Here is a 15,108-nt window from a genome sequence, read left to right as displayed (position 1 = left end):
AGGCTCAGTAGCTGTGCTGCACGGGCTTGGTTGCTTTGTGTCATGTGGGATTTTCCTGGACCAGGGATAGAACCCGTGTCTCTTGCATTAGAAGGCAGATTCTTTATGACTGAGCCACCAGGAAAGCCCTGTGTATTTTCATATATCTATTGTCTTTTTTCTTTGGGTGAAATGTCTACTCAGTTCCTTTGCCCATCTTTTAATTTAGTGGTGGATGGACAAGAAAGATGGGAAAATGAAGAGATACTCGTCAAAGGGTACAAGGTACAGTTATGCACGATGAATAAATCCTAGAGAACTGCTGTACGACAAAATGCCTATAGTAAGCAGTACTATGTTCTATACTTAAAATTTGCTGAGAGGAGATCTTGTGTTCTTATTTCAAACTAAGAATTAATTAAAAGGCCTAATTAATTAAATAGTTAAACTTTTGGAGAGAATGGTTAGGTTTATGGCCTAGATTGTAGTGATGTTACATGGGTATACGCATAAGTGCATGCTCAGTAGCTGACTAAGCATGACTAATGTCCAACTCTTTGTGACTCCATGAACTGTAGTGGGCCAGGCTTCTCCATCCATGGGATTCTCCAGGCAACAATACTGGATTGGGTTTTCATTTCCTTCTCCAGGGACATGAATACATGTGCATCTCTAAACTCACTAAGTTTTATACATGAAATATATACAGCTTTTGAATGTCAATTATACATCCATTTTTTAAAATATTAAGTTGTCTTTTAAAAAGGCAATACCAAGTTGGCTGCTCTGAATTCTTTGAAGCCTAATGGAGAGAATGGAGGCATAACAGCATCTCAAGATTAAAACAAAACATAACAAAACAAAGAAAGCCTGGAATGAGAAAAGGCACGGAGTCTTTTCTATTTCTATAAAAACAGCAGCACCTTCTGGTATTTCCCTTTCAGAATTCGGGCTTTAGAGGACTGATCTGATACAGTTGGTAATTTTACTTAAAGACCTTCCTATTAAATAGATTCAAACTATTTTTGAAGAACAGATGGTATAGACTAGAGGAAGAGATAAACACTGTATGTTAAACATTTTATTGATCAATTAAAATATCATAATTTAAAATGTTGATTCTACTGTGGGAATTATGCACGTCTGTCTGTGATGGAGAAAGACACTGAGATGGTGTATGTAGGGAGTGGGATGGGAATTTATCGTCCAAAGTTGAAATTGGACTCTTCCCATGAGGTGAGAATGAGATGAGCAGCCTCCCACTGCCCCCGCTCCCCGCCCCCCGCCCCATTCCACACACACACACCAGACAGGCAGATGGCTCTTCTTCAGGTGTAAGGAAGCTGGCTTTCAGTCTTGAATCATGTGCCTCGGGGTGCTTTGAAAACTGCCTATTTTTAAGATCAGTTTGAAAAAAAATGATAGAGCAGAATAAAGAAACCACCTGTGTGGATTTGAAGAAAAAGTCAAGCTATAAAGTTAGCAGCTCTTTGCAAAGAATATAGTTATAGAAAAACTGCATCCTTATCTTCTAGCACTTCTTTGTTCTGCTTTTTCTACAAGAGCATGAATTCTTGATAAATAAATATCAGCATCTCTGTAAATTATTTGACATTAATTTTCTATTTGACGTTAATAAAGTCTATTTGACATTAATTTTCATTAATGTTAACCTTTCATTCCTATGAATTACTTATGTGTAACAATTTCCATTCCATCATAAACAAACTTTTCTTGGATGTTTTCATTAATTGTGAGAGGATATTTGGGTAAATCGTGAGATTCACCAAAAGCTAACCAAATATAAAGGAGATAAAACATCACCAATCATTGTGTACATATGTATATCTAAGTATCTAAAATAGTTACTTTAGAGACAGAAACATTCTTTTCTTTTTCAAAAAGGAAGATTGGGTCATTTAATAGTGATTGAAATGGTATTGAAACTTATTTTTCCATTGGTTCACATATTTATGAGAAAGTATTGGAGCTAAGACTGAATATAGAAATAAGCTTGTTAATTATGGAAGGTGCAGGAAAATAGCAAGCCTGCAAACAGCCTTGTATGTTCTACTCTGCCCTTGTGTGCCATGACTTTCCCCTTGATGTCAGAGCCATGTCCAAAGTTGGTGTAGGCTGTGTTCCTGCCAACAGCAGGTTTGTAGTGGAAACTGTCTTCACCACCCAAGTTATGGACCTGATACAATGAATCCCACACAAGCAGTGGGTCTGCCTGCCCCCAGTTGTGCCCCGTTTTATTCTCAGGATCTGTGTCCTTTGCCCTTGGTCTTTTTCTACAGGATTTAGATGAATGTCAGACCCTTGAAATGCTACCCAATAGTGACCTTGATTTTCTGACTTTGCTGGGGGAAAAATTGAGTTTAAATCTAGAGTTGAAATTATATGCAATGCTATGGTAGTCAGGTCATTTTTGATACAAAAGAAGACTTCACTTGCCATTAGAGATATCTGTCTTTTGATTTGGCTGAAGCTTTCTGGTCTTAAGGGTAGCTATGCATTTACAGAAGATGAATGCTTCTTTTTTTTTTTTTGTAGTTGCCTTGCCTTTGATATATGGGGAAAGTTGGGTAATTCTTTCTTAGTTCTAATTTTCAAGATATTATTTATAAAGGTTTATCCTTCTTGTTGTCAAAATGCAACACTTTTAGGGGTGAAAAACCCCAAGCACTGCTTGGGGAAAAAATACTAGAATAAAGATGGCGGGATGGTTAGTGTTTGATGGATGAACGAGTGGAAAGAGGGTGTAATTCGGAACCAAAAGGCACTACCCCATGGCTGGTCCTGAGCTCCTTTGGGGGAAAAGCAGTCTTTAATTACATCTGGTACTCATTAATTCTTTTTGGAGTCTCTTTCCAGATCTGTTCCCCCATCAGCCTCCCATTGAGCAACAGAAATTCCAGATGGTTCCCTCCATATGCCAGTGCTCATTCTCTTAAGTAGGATAGATTGGTCACTGACAGAGCAGGATGCAGGAGCACTGGCCAAGTCAAGCCAAGGTGAAAAGCATTGGGCCACAGTTACATTAGAGATAATCCATCATTCATGTTTCTAAGTGCATTGTATGCATAACTGCTTCTGAATGTTTTCTCTGAAACATCTTGAGTAATTTCCTGGAAAGCATGGTACTTCTAGACAATGTGGCATATTGATCCTAATTGTCTACACCTGGAGCAGAGAGAGGTCCTCTAGAAGCTGTCATTATAGCTGAGAGTCATTTTGGACCTGATCTGCTCTGGAGCCTACTTTAGGATGATTTTTTTTTGTCTGCATCAATTTCAATGCCAACTGTCATGTCTGTTATTGTAATGCAAAGAGAATTACTTGATATAAATCTTTATAAGTCAAAGGTTTATTTCATCTTTGCAGAATTTTGTTGTAATACGCACATAGACTTTCCATTTTGAAGTTTTGAGAATGAAGATGAGGTTAATCTCCATATAATAAAAAAATATGTTGTTTCAAGTATATTGCCTTGTGTTTATTTATCTGTCTTCATCTGATGATGGGAAACATGTCTGACTCATCTTTGAGTTCTCACCACCTGGCAAGATGTGGCACATATTGAGGAAGGAAAGGAAGCAAGAAAGAAGTGTGACTAGATGGATCCAGGAAATTTCAAAGTGCAGTTGGCACTGAAAGAAATAAGAATAGTGTTTCTACTCTTCTTCATCTTATTCTTTGCTTCTAATGGCTGTTGGATTTTACATGTACGTGTGTGTGTGTGTGTATGTGTGTGTGTGTGTGTGTGTGCACGCGTGCGTGCACTCTTTGGTGTTATTTTTTGAGCACCTACCAAAGTCTGGGTATTGTTCTATGTGCTCAGCAACTCAGTGTGACCATGACAGGTATAGTCTGTGTTGTCATAGAGCATATAATAGTTAGGCTAACTGTGCTTCGTGGGCAATTTATTGGTATATTTGGAAGGCAAGACAATTAGGAAAAATGTCTTCTAAGGGGAAACGTGATAAAGACCAAAGGGAAGATTTTAAATTCCATATAATTGTCACATTTTAACTGAAAGGTATATTCAAAAGAAGCCTAATATCATCTTGTGTGTGTGTGTGTGTGTGTGTGTGTGTGTTGTCAGTATTTTGTGGATGAGAGAACACATTTATTGAAGAAGTTAAGTTACTTTGTACAATCAGGTTCAATAGTCAAACATTGGTAGAATGGGCCACAGACTGGAAGAGACAAAGGGTATTTGTATCGAAGTCTTATATTTAAATGTGTTTGCTTGAAGTAATTTCTGTCTTGCTTTTGAAGTCACATTAAAGTTATGAACTTACAAAATGTATGTGAAACCTATAACATTCTCTAGATATTTCACTCTTTTGTTTGAATGTGTGAAAAGGAGCAGACGTGAAATTGAAATACATACTTTTTTCATCTGTTTAGTCTGATTATTCATTTTACATCAGTCACTGATAAACTTTGGAAATTTAAGGTGTGTAGGGAACTCAGCATATCTGAGCAACATTTATGGCACAGCTTTATCTTTGATGTCATAAGAGGCACTAGGGATTTCTTAAAAGGGGTGTTGTCTTCTCCTAAGGAATAACAGTTGGGAGGGAAAGACATAATTACATTGAGGATCAGCCCAGTGACAGCTCCTTCCTTATAAGCAATAATCATGTGTGTAATTATCATAAAATTTTTTAATGCTGTGTGTTATAAGAAGGTCCAGGGTATCAATAGAGAGTAAAAGAAAGAGATTTCCATAGAGGAGTGGTGGATCCAATGCGGAGACTTAATAGCAGATCTAAAACTTTGTTGCTTCAGATGGATGAGTGTGTGGTGAGGATGCTGTTGGATCATCCTTACATCCTGAGAGCCAGCGTTCTGCTATTTGACTGAGACACGAGGGGAGGGAAAAGGTGTATTTAGGAGAATTTAGGGATCAGGTCTAGAGATGTCACACTTCAACTCTGCCTACATTTTATTGGCTACCCTGAGCCACATGGCTTCATTTAATTGGAGAGGAGGGTGGAAAAAGTTGACTAACTATGAACCCAGGAATAAAAGGGAAATGGTTGGTTTACAACCCTGCAGCGTCTGCCATGGGAATGTGTGGTGGTCTTATCCCTTGGACAGAAGGCAGGGACGAGAGAAGACAACTCCTGAGAAGTCAATTTGTGGGGCAGGGCCTTAACAACAACAGGTTGCATTGTTTTCTGGAATCAGATGTGAGCTTATGTTTAAAAATTCCTTAAATATGAAACAGAAACAGACCCATAGCCATAGAGAATAGACATGTAGTTACCACGGGAGAGAGGAGGCAGGGGAGGGAAAGATTGGGAGTTTGGGACTGGCAGATGCAAACTGCTGTATATATATAGTGGATAAACAACAAGGCCCTGTTGTATAATACAAGGGACTACATTCGATGTCTTATAATAACCTATAATGGAAAAGAATATGAAAAGTCACAGATATATATGCCTAACTGAATTACTTTGCTGTATACCAGAATCTAACACAAGACTGTAAATCAACTATATCTCATTAAAATAAATTTCAGAAAATTCCTTCAACATCTTTGCATGTGTGATTATGGTATTAAGATGTAAGCAGAAATGCTTATTTGATATCTTCAATTTGGGTTGAATTACTACTGAACTTCAGAAAGTAACACTTACTACTTTGGCACACATGAAGCATTTATTGTTTTAAAAGAGAATTTTTATTCATGCATTATTCTATTGTCACTTTCAAGCAAAAACCAATGTTTTTTTTTTCTCCTGAAGTTATATGGAAGCTACTTTTAGAAAGGTGAGATGAATAATAATGGTTTCAAGTTGCCCCATGAACTCTGTGAGTTCATCCAGCTACTGAAAACAATACAAATAATGAATATATTAAGCGTTTATTGAGCATGTAACAGGCACTTGGTTTTCTTGGTGGGAATGGGGGATTGAGAGTGTCTTCCTAATCCTCTTCAGCACTTTATATCTATTGATTCATTTAATCTTAATAAACATCCTATGAATGAAGAGATATTTTTATTATCATTCTCATTTTATAGATTAGAAAATGGAGGCACTGAGGAGTAAATAGTTGGTCCAGGCAGCTAGTCAGTAGCAGCTTATTCACAGCCAGATAGTCTGACTTTAGAGGTCAAGGTCGTAAAGTGTGGTTGTCTACCTTTCAAACACCAGAGCCTCGGGAGGGGCAGGGACAAAGGGTGTGGAGCCTATCTGGACACTTGCTTTAAAGCAGACTTGGGGCAGGGTTAGGGTCATAAGCAATGCCTTTGGCCATGCCCCTTGGTTTGCAAAGCAGGGGAAGAATGTATTCATTCTTCTCTTTTCCTCTGCCACTTCAGGAAAGCCTAGCCTTTGCAAACACTTTGTTTTTCCACTTTCTGCCCCTGACCTGGCCCAAGCTGCAATGCAAGCAGCTCCCGAGCTGCCTGGAGAACCCAGTATAAGTCACTGGAGGAGAGGAGGCAATTCTTGTCTTGGTTACATGTCTGAGCAATTTCTTTTCCTTCTGCAGACAGGACTGTCCTTGTGGATACTGATCTTCCGCCCCTCAGAGGCCTCTATGTGATGGGGACTCTAGAATTCCCTGTGGACAGAAGCAACGTTCTAAGCGTGGCCTGCATGCTCATTGCTGGTGGGGAGCTGAGAGTTGGTGAGTCAAGGGCAGCAGGACTGGGAGCAGAGAGAGGCTTTGGGAGAGGATAGTGTCTCTAGCAGGTTGCTTAAGGGGATCTGGAGAAGGCTGAGGCAAGGAGGAAGTTTACTATCAAAATTTCTCCCCAGCCAGCTTTGGACACAGACAGAGGTGACATTTGTTGGTCACTCCTGTCCACCGCTATCTGCAGTCATCTGACCCCAGGGTCCTCACGCTCATTGCAGGGCTCTTTTTGCTTCCACCAGGCAACACATCAATTCTCCATTTAGTTCTCTGAGTGAGACTTTACCTGTGGCTCACCCTTCCAGAAGATCTCGTAGGATGGGTTGGTTAGCCCTTGATCAACCAACCCAGAAGAGAATTTCAGTTGCTGTGGTAGTGCAGATCCTTCAGAGAACCGACCTGGGAGCGAAGCTGATGTGCTCAGCCTGGGACAGTAAAGAGAGAAAGCTGGGGAGAAGGCAAGCAACTCACTTGTCTCCCACTGCCCCACAAACCCATTGACTCTTCCATCTAGTTATGTTTTATGACTCCCTAGGAAGCTGATGGAAGGGCCACAGATGCAGTGGGGCTAGGAGATGAGGGTCCTCCCCCTGGGAATTGAGGGGTGTTGCAGGAGAAGTGGATCTGGGGTGATGAGTTAACCAAGTCTGATACATTGAAGGGGTGAAAATGTTAGACACTCAGTCGTGTCTGACTCTTTGCGACCCCATGAACTGGAGCCTGCCAGGCTCCTCTGCCCATGGATTCTCCAGGCAAGAATACTGGAGTGCATAGCCAACTTAAAAATGTGAGTTGTCTATTTTATATATAGTGTAATGTGGAGAAGGCAATGGCGCCCCACACCAGTACTCTTGCCTGGAAAATCCCATGGACCGAGGAGCCTGGTGGGCTGCAGTCCATGGGGTTGCGAAGAGTCGGACATGACTGAGCGACTTCGCTTTCAGTTTTCACTTTCATGCATTGGAGAAGGAAATGGCAACCCACTCCAGTGTTCTTGCCTGGAGAATCCCAGGGACGGGGGAGCCTGGTGGGCTGCCGACTATGGGGTCGCACAGAGTCGGACACGACTGAAGCGACTTAGCAGCAGCATGTATATATCAGTCCCAATCTCCCAATTTATTCCCACATCTTATCACTTGGTAACCATGTCTATTTTCTATATCCATGACTCCTGTTTTGTAAATCAGTTCATTTGTACTTTTTTTTTTTTCAAGATTTCACGTGTAAGGATGGACATATATACTTTACTATATACAAAATAGATAACTAAAAGAAACTGCTGTATAGCACAGAGAATTTTGCTCAATACTTTGTAATGGCCTAGGTGAGAAAAGAATCTAGAAGAAAGAGTTCATTATTTGAATGAGAGATGCAGGAAGCTGCATGGAGTTGGTTGTCAGACAGCAGTGTTAAGTTGTGTGTGACTGGGACACACTTGGTACTGAGAAGGACGTCTGGGAATAAATACCCAGATTTCACGCTCTGTCCTCCCCTGTCTCCTGCTCATGCTACCATTTAGTCAAACCCAGCCTGAACTCCGAGTCAAGGCTCACTGATGTCCTGTGTGTGGGTCAGCTGCATCCCAGGGCTGTGAGAGGAGGAGGGCAGTGTTTGGGAGTGAGGTTTGAAAGCTCTCCATCACATTCACTGGTGGAGAATGGTTCTTCTGTTAAAGCAGCCACAGCTTTTTCCAGCTTCATTATGCCAACCGCATTGTCACCTCTAACTCCTACTGTTTTTACATGTGCTGCCTCAAATACAGATCTCTGTGTTGTACACTTGCATAAGCATTGCTTTGTTTTCACCTGGGTTTTAAGGAGACGTAAGCGCAATATTTTTTACTCATCTCTATTTCAATCCATCTTTCCACAGTGGGGAAATTCTTTTGGCTCCTGATCTTTTCCTCCCAGATTGATGTCACTTGCTCATTGGTTTAATATTCTGTATCCTCATCCAGTTAACTGATTGAAATATTAAATAAAACTGAGCCTTGTTCCCGTTACTGGAAAACTTATTTTACGTTGACATCCTCAGTTGCTAAGAGAGGTCTTTTTTCATAAGTTTTTTTTAGGTCTCTGAAGTCACTTATTACTGTAATTCAAACTTGCTGCCTGGAAGTTTGTACCTTAGAAGAGAAATGACACAGTGGCACTTTCCAGTTTTGACTTACACATTTCAAATCCTATTTTAGTTTTGCCCATTCCCAACTACACTTTCATCTGTTACTAGACAATGGCATGTTCTTTTTCTCTCTGCTTGTCCATGTGTTCCAGGCCTAAAGGTTGATTATCCAAAAGGAACCCATCTGCCCAGTCCTGTGTGTATGATGCCTGAAGGGAGACTTTCAACCCATCTGTCCCATCCTACCACACCCTAAAGAAATCCCGACATGAAATAGATAATAAGACTAGTTAGCAAAGAAACCTAATAGATGTGGGCATTGGCGCAGAGCACTGCCAGAGACTGTCTGCTATCTGATGCCATTTGATCCCAGTCCCGGCACTGTGGAATTATATTTCTTGGTGGTCCTGCTTTTAAGGCAACTGGTGCTGGCAAAAGGTACCAATTGACTTTTAGTAGGGTGGAATCATAATGTTAGCATTAGACGGGAAGTTTAAGATCAAAGCTCCGCTTCAAGGGCTACAGCTGCATCACAAATGCCAAACTCAATTTCATTCTCTGTTCAGTGGTTGTCCTGTTAGTCTGATAAAACACTTAAGATAAGCTGAAAGTATTTCACTTGTTTGTCCATCCTATCATTCATCCTGATTTTGCTCACTGCCTACCATGTGCCAAGTTCCACAAGAGAGGTTGGATGTACAGGCGTAGAAGTCATGAACCTGGCTTTCAAGAACTGTCTCAATAAAGCAGCAGAGACAAATAAAATCATAACTGAAAGTGTCACCTCTTCCGATGTGGAGAGGGATTAAAGATAAAAAAAGAGATCTGAAAAGACCATATTTGTGGACAAGCATTATACCTTCAGGAAATTGCAGAAAACAGGTATGTCTGGATTGTAGGATTTATAAAATGGTGGTAGCCAATGAAGCTTCTTGGCCTTATGCATTATGTTAAAGAGTTTGGGTTTTCTCATGAAGGCAGTGCCCTGGCACTGGATATTTTTAAGCAGGGAAGTGACATTATTAGATCCGGTCTTAGAGCCATCACTTTTGGCAATGCAACGGATGTACTGGAAGGGACACAGTGAAAAGTGAGAAGGCTATAAGGTGTTTCAGAAAAGAATCTGTGAAAGATCGAGTGAAGACACTGGAGCTAAAGAGGAAGAATGAATTAGGGAAGTACTGCGGAGGTAAAAAATTCCTAGAATCAAGTGGCAATTTTGATGTGAGGTGAGGAGATGATACTTCCTAGGTTTCAGGTTGGGAGATCTGGGTCCATGGCGAGGCTGGGACAAACCTCCTTCCCACTACTTTTTAGTTGAGTGTGTGTGCCAAGTCACTTCAGTCATGTCCAACTCTTTGCCACCCTATGAATTGTAGACAACCAGGCTCCTCTATCCATGGGATTTTCCAGGCAAGAATACTGCTATGGGTTGCTGTGCCCTCTTCCAGGGGATCTTCCTGACCCAGGGGTAGAACCTGTGTCTCTTATGTCTCCCGCATTGGCAGGTGGGTTCTTTACCACTGGTGCCACCTGAGAAGCCCTTTTAGTTGAGTGACTCGGCCAAATTACATGAGCTATTTCTGCCTCAGTTTTCTTATCTCTAAAATGGGAGCAATAATAATCAGGCTTATTTTATCGAGTTTTATAGGAACTGAGTAAATTAATGGGATCACAAAGAGTCGGACATGGCTTAGCAACTGAACAACAGCAATGACAATATTTATTTATTAAAGGCTTCTTTGGTGGAAGTGCTTGAACAGTGTCAGGCACCTAGTAAACCTTTAGACACAAATGTTAAGTTTAAGTTTCAGTGGGATGTATAAGTGGTAATATATAGAGGACAAATAGATTAATGAGAAAGCTCAGAAGAGAGGACTGTGCTAAATATATATATTTGAAGGTCATCAGCCAAACATATGAAATCAAAGCTGTGAGATAGAGACGGCTTTTAAGGGTAAGGGAGGAAGCTGAGCTCAGGAAAGAGAAAGGAAAATAAACAGCTATAAAGGTAGATGGACAATGAAAAGAAAAAATAATGTCTTGAAACAAAAGGAGGGATTTGCAAGAAAGAGGGAGTGGTTAGTAGTAGGAGATACAGCAGAAAGAATAAAATCAGGAAAGTAAATTGACCATCTTATTCCAGCTTTTAACGTCTTTATTTTTGTTGTTGTTCAGTCACTCAGTTGTGTCTGACTCTTTTGCAAGCCCTCAGACTATAGCTTGCCAGGCTCCATGGGATTTCCCAGGCAAGAAACCCGCGGTGCATTGCCATTGCCTTCTCCAGGGGATCTGCACAACCCAGGGATTGAACCTGCATCTCCCGCATTGGCAGGCAGATTCTTTACCTGCCACCAGGGAAGTCCTTTACTTTTTTTACAATGGCTGTCAAATATACTTTTGACACAAAATGTTACTTTGCATGTTGAACAAAGAAAAAAATTTCCTGAAGGAGAGTAACTTCTAATAAGTTTAATGCCACTTACCTATTCTTTAACAACTTCATGTTCTGGCTTAAAATACACAGTCTTAAGTACAATTGAACAGATTCAATTTCATGTTTGAAAATGAACAGTTGTCTCTATTGAGTGATGTCATCAAACTTTTACATGCTTTCATGAGTAGCAAGCTTTCTATTGGACAATAAAATGGAATGAATCAGTAGGTTTAAGGAGAAAGTAGATTTACCCCTGTTTCCATCCCCTTCCTCCAGCCTTCCCTCACTTTCTCTTTCACTGAATGCCAACTCAGTGACAAGCATTCTTCCACTGACTTGAGTATTCAGCAGTGAGCCAGACAGATACGATTCCTCCTTGTACTCTTTTGTTGGGGGAAATAGACAATAAAATAGCAAAATAAAAGGGGACATAATTTTAGATGGCAATGCACGCTCTGAAGGAAACTAAATAGAGAAGTGAACTGAAGAGAGGTGTTGGCACTATAGATTAGGTAGTCAGTGCACAAATTTCTGAAGAGTCGGTGTGACTTGAGACCATAGAGACAACAAAGAGCTGGACTTGCAAAGATTTGAACAAAAAAGTTTCAGACAGAAGGAAGACCTGGTGCAGAAGTCCTGAGGCAGAGCTAGGCATGCGCTTTACATGGTTGTGAGGCAGAAAAGCAGTCACTGTAGCTGGAGACCAGTGAAGAGACGGCATAAGTTTCACGGGGTGGGCTGGAATTTGAGCTATGCTGTGTTGTTTTCTAAAGCAATAAAGAACACAAGTGAGTCCAAAATCTGCAGAAAATTGCTTTTTTCCCACTATATTATTCATTTATTTATTTTTTCTAACACTAACAGTCATACAGTCGAGAGTGAGGCTAATGAGTGAATGTGTAAATCAGTTTTTACAGTGTTTATATATTTATAGTGAAGTAAAGTAATGCTCAAAATTCTCCAAGCCAGGCTTCCGCAATACGTGAACCATGAACTTCCAGATGTTCAAGCTGGTTTTAGAAAAGGCAGAGGAACCAGAGATCAAATTGCCAACATCTGCTGAATCATCGAAAAAGCAAGAGAGTTCCAGAAAAACATATATTTCTGCTTTATTGACTATGCCAAAGCTTTGACTGTGTGGATTACAATAAACTGTGGACAATTCTGAAAGAGATGGGAATACCAGACCACCTGACCTACCTCTTGAGAAACCTGTATGCAGATCAGGAAGCAACAGTTAGAACTGGACATGGAACAACGGATTGGTTGCAAATAGGAAAAGGAGTACATCAAGGCTGTGATATTGTCACCCTGCTTATTTAACTTCTATGCAGAGTACATCATGAGAAACGCTGGGCTGGAAGAAGCACAAGCTGGAATCAAGATTGCTGGGAGAAATATCAATAACCTCAGATATGCAGATGACACCACCCTTATGGCAGAAAGTGAAGAGGAACTAAAAAACCTCTTGATGAAAGTGAAAGTGGAGAGTGAAAAAGTTGGCTTAAAGCTCAACATTCAGAAAACGAAGATCATGGCATGTGGTCCCATCACTTCATGGGAAATAGATGGGGAAACAGTGGAAACAGTGTCAGACTTTATTTTGGGGGCTCCAAAATCACTGCAGATGGTGATTGCAGCCATGAAATTAAAAGATGCTTACTCCTTGGAAGGAAAGTTATGACCAACCTAGGTAGCATATTCAAAAGCAGAGACATTACTTTGCCAACAAAGGTCCGTCTAGTCAAGGCTATGGTTTTTCCTGTGGTCATGTATGGATGTGAGAGTTGGACTGTGAAGAAAGCTGAGCACTGAAGAATTGATGCTTTTGAACTGTGGTGTTGGAGAAGACTCTTGAGAGTCCCTTGGACAGCAAGTAGATCCAACCAGTCCATCCTAAAGGAGATCAGTCCTGGGTGTTCATTGGAAGGACTGATGCTGAAGCTGAAACTCCAATACTTTGGCTACCTCATGCAAAGAGTTGACTCATTGGAAAAGACTCTGATGCTGGGAGGGATTGAGGGCAGAAGGAGAAGGGGACGACAGAGGATGAGATGGCTGGATGGCGTCACCGACTCAATGGACGTGAGTCTGGGTGAACTCCGGGAGTTGGTGATGGACAGGGAGGCCTGGCGTGCTGCTATTCATGGGGTCACAAAGAGTCAGACACGACTGAGCGACTCAACTGAACTGATTTTTATGAATAGATTTTTTTGCTGTGAATGCTTTCCTGTATTTATTTTTAAACCAGGCTCTTTTCTTTTTAGTACAGCAAATTCCCATTGGCTGTTTAATTTTACATATGGTATTGTAAATTTCCATGTTACTCTCTCCATACATCTCATCCCCTCCCCCAAATAGCTACTTTTTTATAATCTTATGCGTATGACTTTAACAAGACAGAAATTAGTTTAAGACCTTCATGAATATGGGAATTCTAGAGATCTGGATCATAAATCTAGTTTAGCAACTTGTTACACAACTTCTGGAAAATTCCCCAATAGTGGACTTATAACTATGATATCTTAGACCTCAGAGATTGTGTGAATCATCTGTATCAGCATGTAGATGATGGAACTGAGACCCACAGAGATTATTGATTGGTTCCAAGGTCTCATAGCTGGTAAAGAGCAGGACCAGAGTTAGAAGTTATTTTAGTCACTTCAAATCTTTGTCCTTCAAGCCTTTGCCCAAGGATTACCTTTACTATGAACATTTTCTGTCTCCATTCAGTAGGTTTTAGTGTATCTTTTCTTCTGGCTCATTCTATCATTCATATCATCATTATTGCACTCATTTTTATGTTATGAAATGGTATGTTCTCATGAATGTCTTCTCTGTATTAGATGATAGACTTTACAGTATTTTTGTAACCTTTGTACCTAGGACATAGTACACTTCTGATAATGTGCCATATGACTGACTAGTGTATATATAAATGAATGAACACATCTAAGTCTGTCTTTCAGCTTAATACCTTTTTCTTGCAATACATCCAGTCTCCTGACACTTAAATTTCAACATCTGCGAGGACGGACTTGTAGTGTTAATGTATAAGCGACTATGTTTCCCCACCCCCATATGGGAGAAATAAACGGGGGTAAAAACACATTGAAAAAATTGGTGATCTTGTACAAATCTAAAGTATTTTCAGTCTTACTCTGTCTAGGAGAGGAAGACTTATAAAAATGCCTGACTCAAAGCCTGCTCAATAAACATTGGTTTGTTGAGTGTTTTAAATGTTTGTATTTCTTTGCCCAGGAATAGCTGTCTGTACGCATCCTTTACACCACTGTCCTTTTTCAGATGAGACATCATTTCCATGCTTTAATTTGTATGCTTTGTTATCTTAGATATCAGTGATGTTAACATGTTATTGATCCAAATGTGCAACTCGATGGAAAGTGTTTTAATCTTATGCATACTTTTAAAATTGCAAATGGAAAATTCTCTCGTGATAGTTTGTAGGAGAATTTCAGAGAGGGATAATCAGTAATAATATATGTGTGTCTTTAAAACTTCACAGAAATCTCCTTGATCCCTAAGTAAACAACACATGCCCCACATTTCAGTGTCCCTGAGGACTCTGCAGAACATTGTACCTGGCCTGTCAGAGCCAGGTCACATGATGCACTGCCTAGTCACTCAGTAATTATGGTAGGAACTGGGTTTTTAGCCTAAAAGTTGTCACATATTGTTTTGCAGAGCCCATGATGGGTATTTGTCAGCCCTGTCTCACATTTGTAGCCAGGAGCCTAAGGTCATCATTAGCACATGACTTTGATTGTCAGGAAATGAAGTACTACGTGTATGGAAGTTTCATTGCTTCCATGATTGGGACTGTCTCAATCCTAAAGAAGAAGAAAAATCCATACACAGTTTATTGCCTTCCAAACTGACAGTTGTGTAAG

At 40.3% G+C, this 15,108-nt stretch overlaps 1 protein-coding gene across 1 annotated transcript in view; it reads left to right on the top strand.

Moving 5' to 3' along the window:
• The window catches only part of PKHD1 (PKHD1 ciliary IPT domain containing fibrocystin/polyductin), a 441,675-nt gene that overhangs the window by 273,107 nt on the left and 153,460 nt on the right, over positions 1–15,108 (top strand). Inside the window, 1 exon segment of the mRNA XM_002697311.6 lies at positions 6,496–6,633. Within this exon segment, the coding sequence (XP_002697357.3) occupies positions 6,496–6,633 (138 nt within the window).

This window comes from Bos taurus, chromosome 23, assembly GCF_002263795.3.
Source record: "Bos taurus isolate L1 Dominette 01449 registration number 42190680 breed Hereford chromosome 23, ARS-UCD2.0, whole genome shotgun sequence".
In the NCBI taxonomy this organism is placed as follows: Eukaryota; Metazoa; Chordata; class Mammalia; order Artiodactyla; family Bovidae; genus Bos; species Bos taurus.
This window is presented reverse-complemented; position numbering and strand designations above follow the sequence as displayed.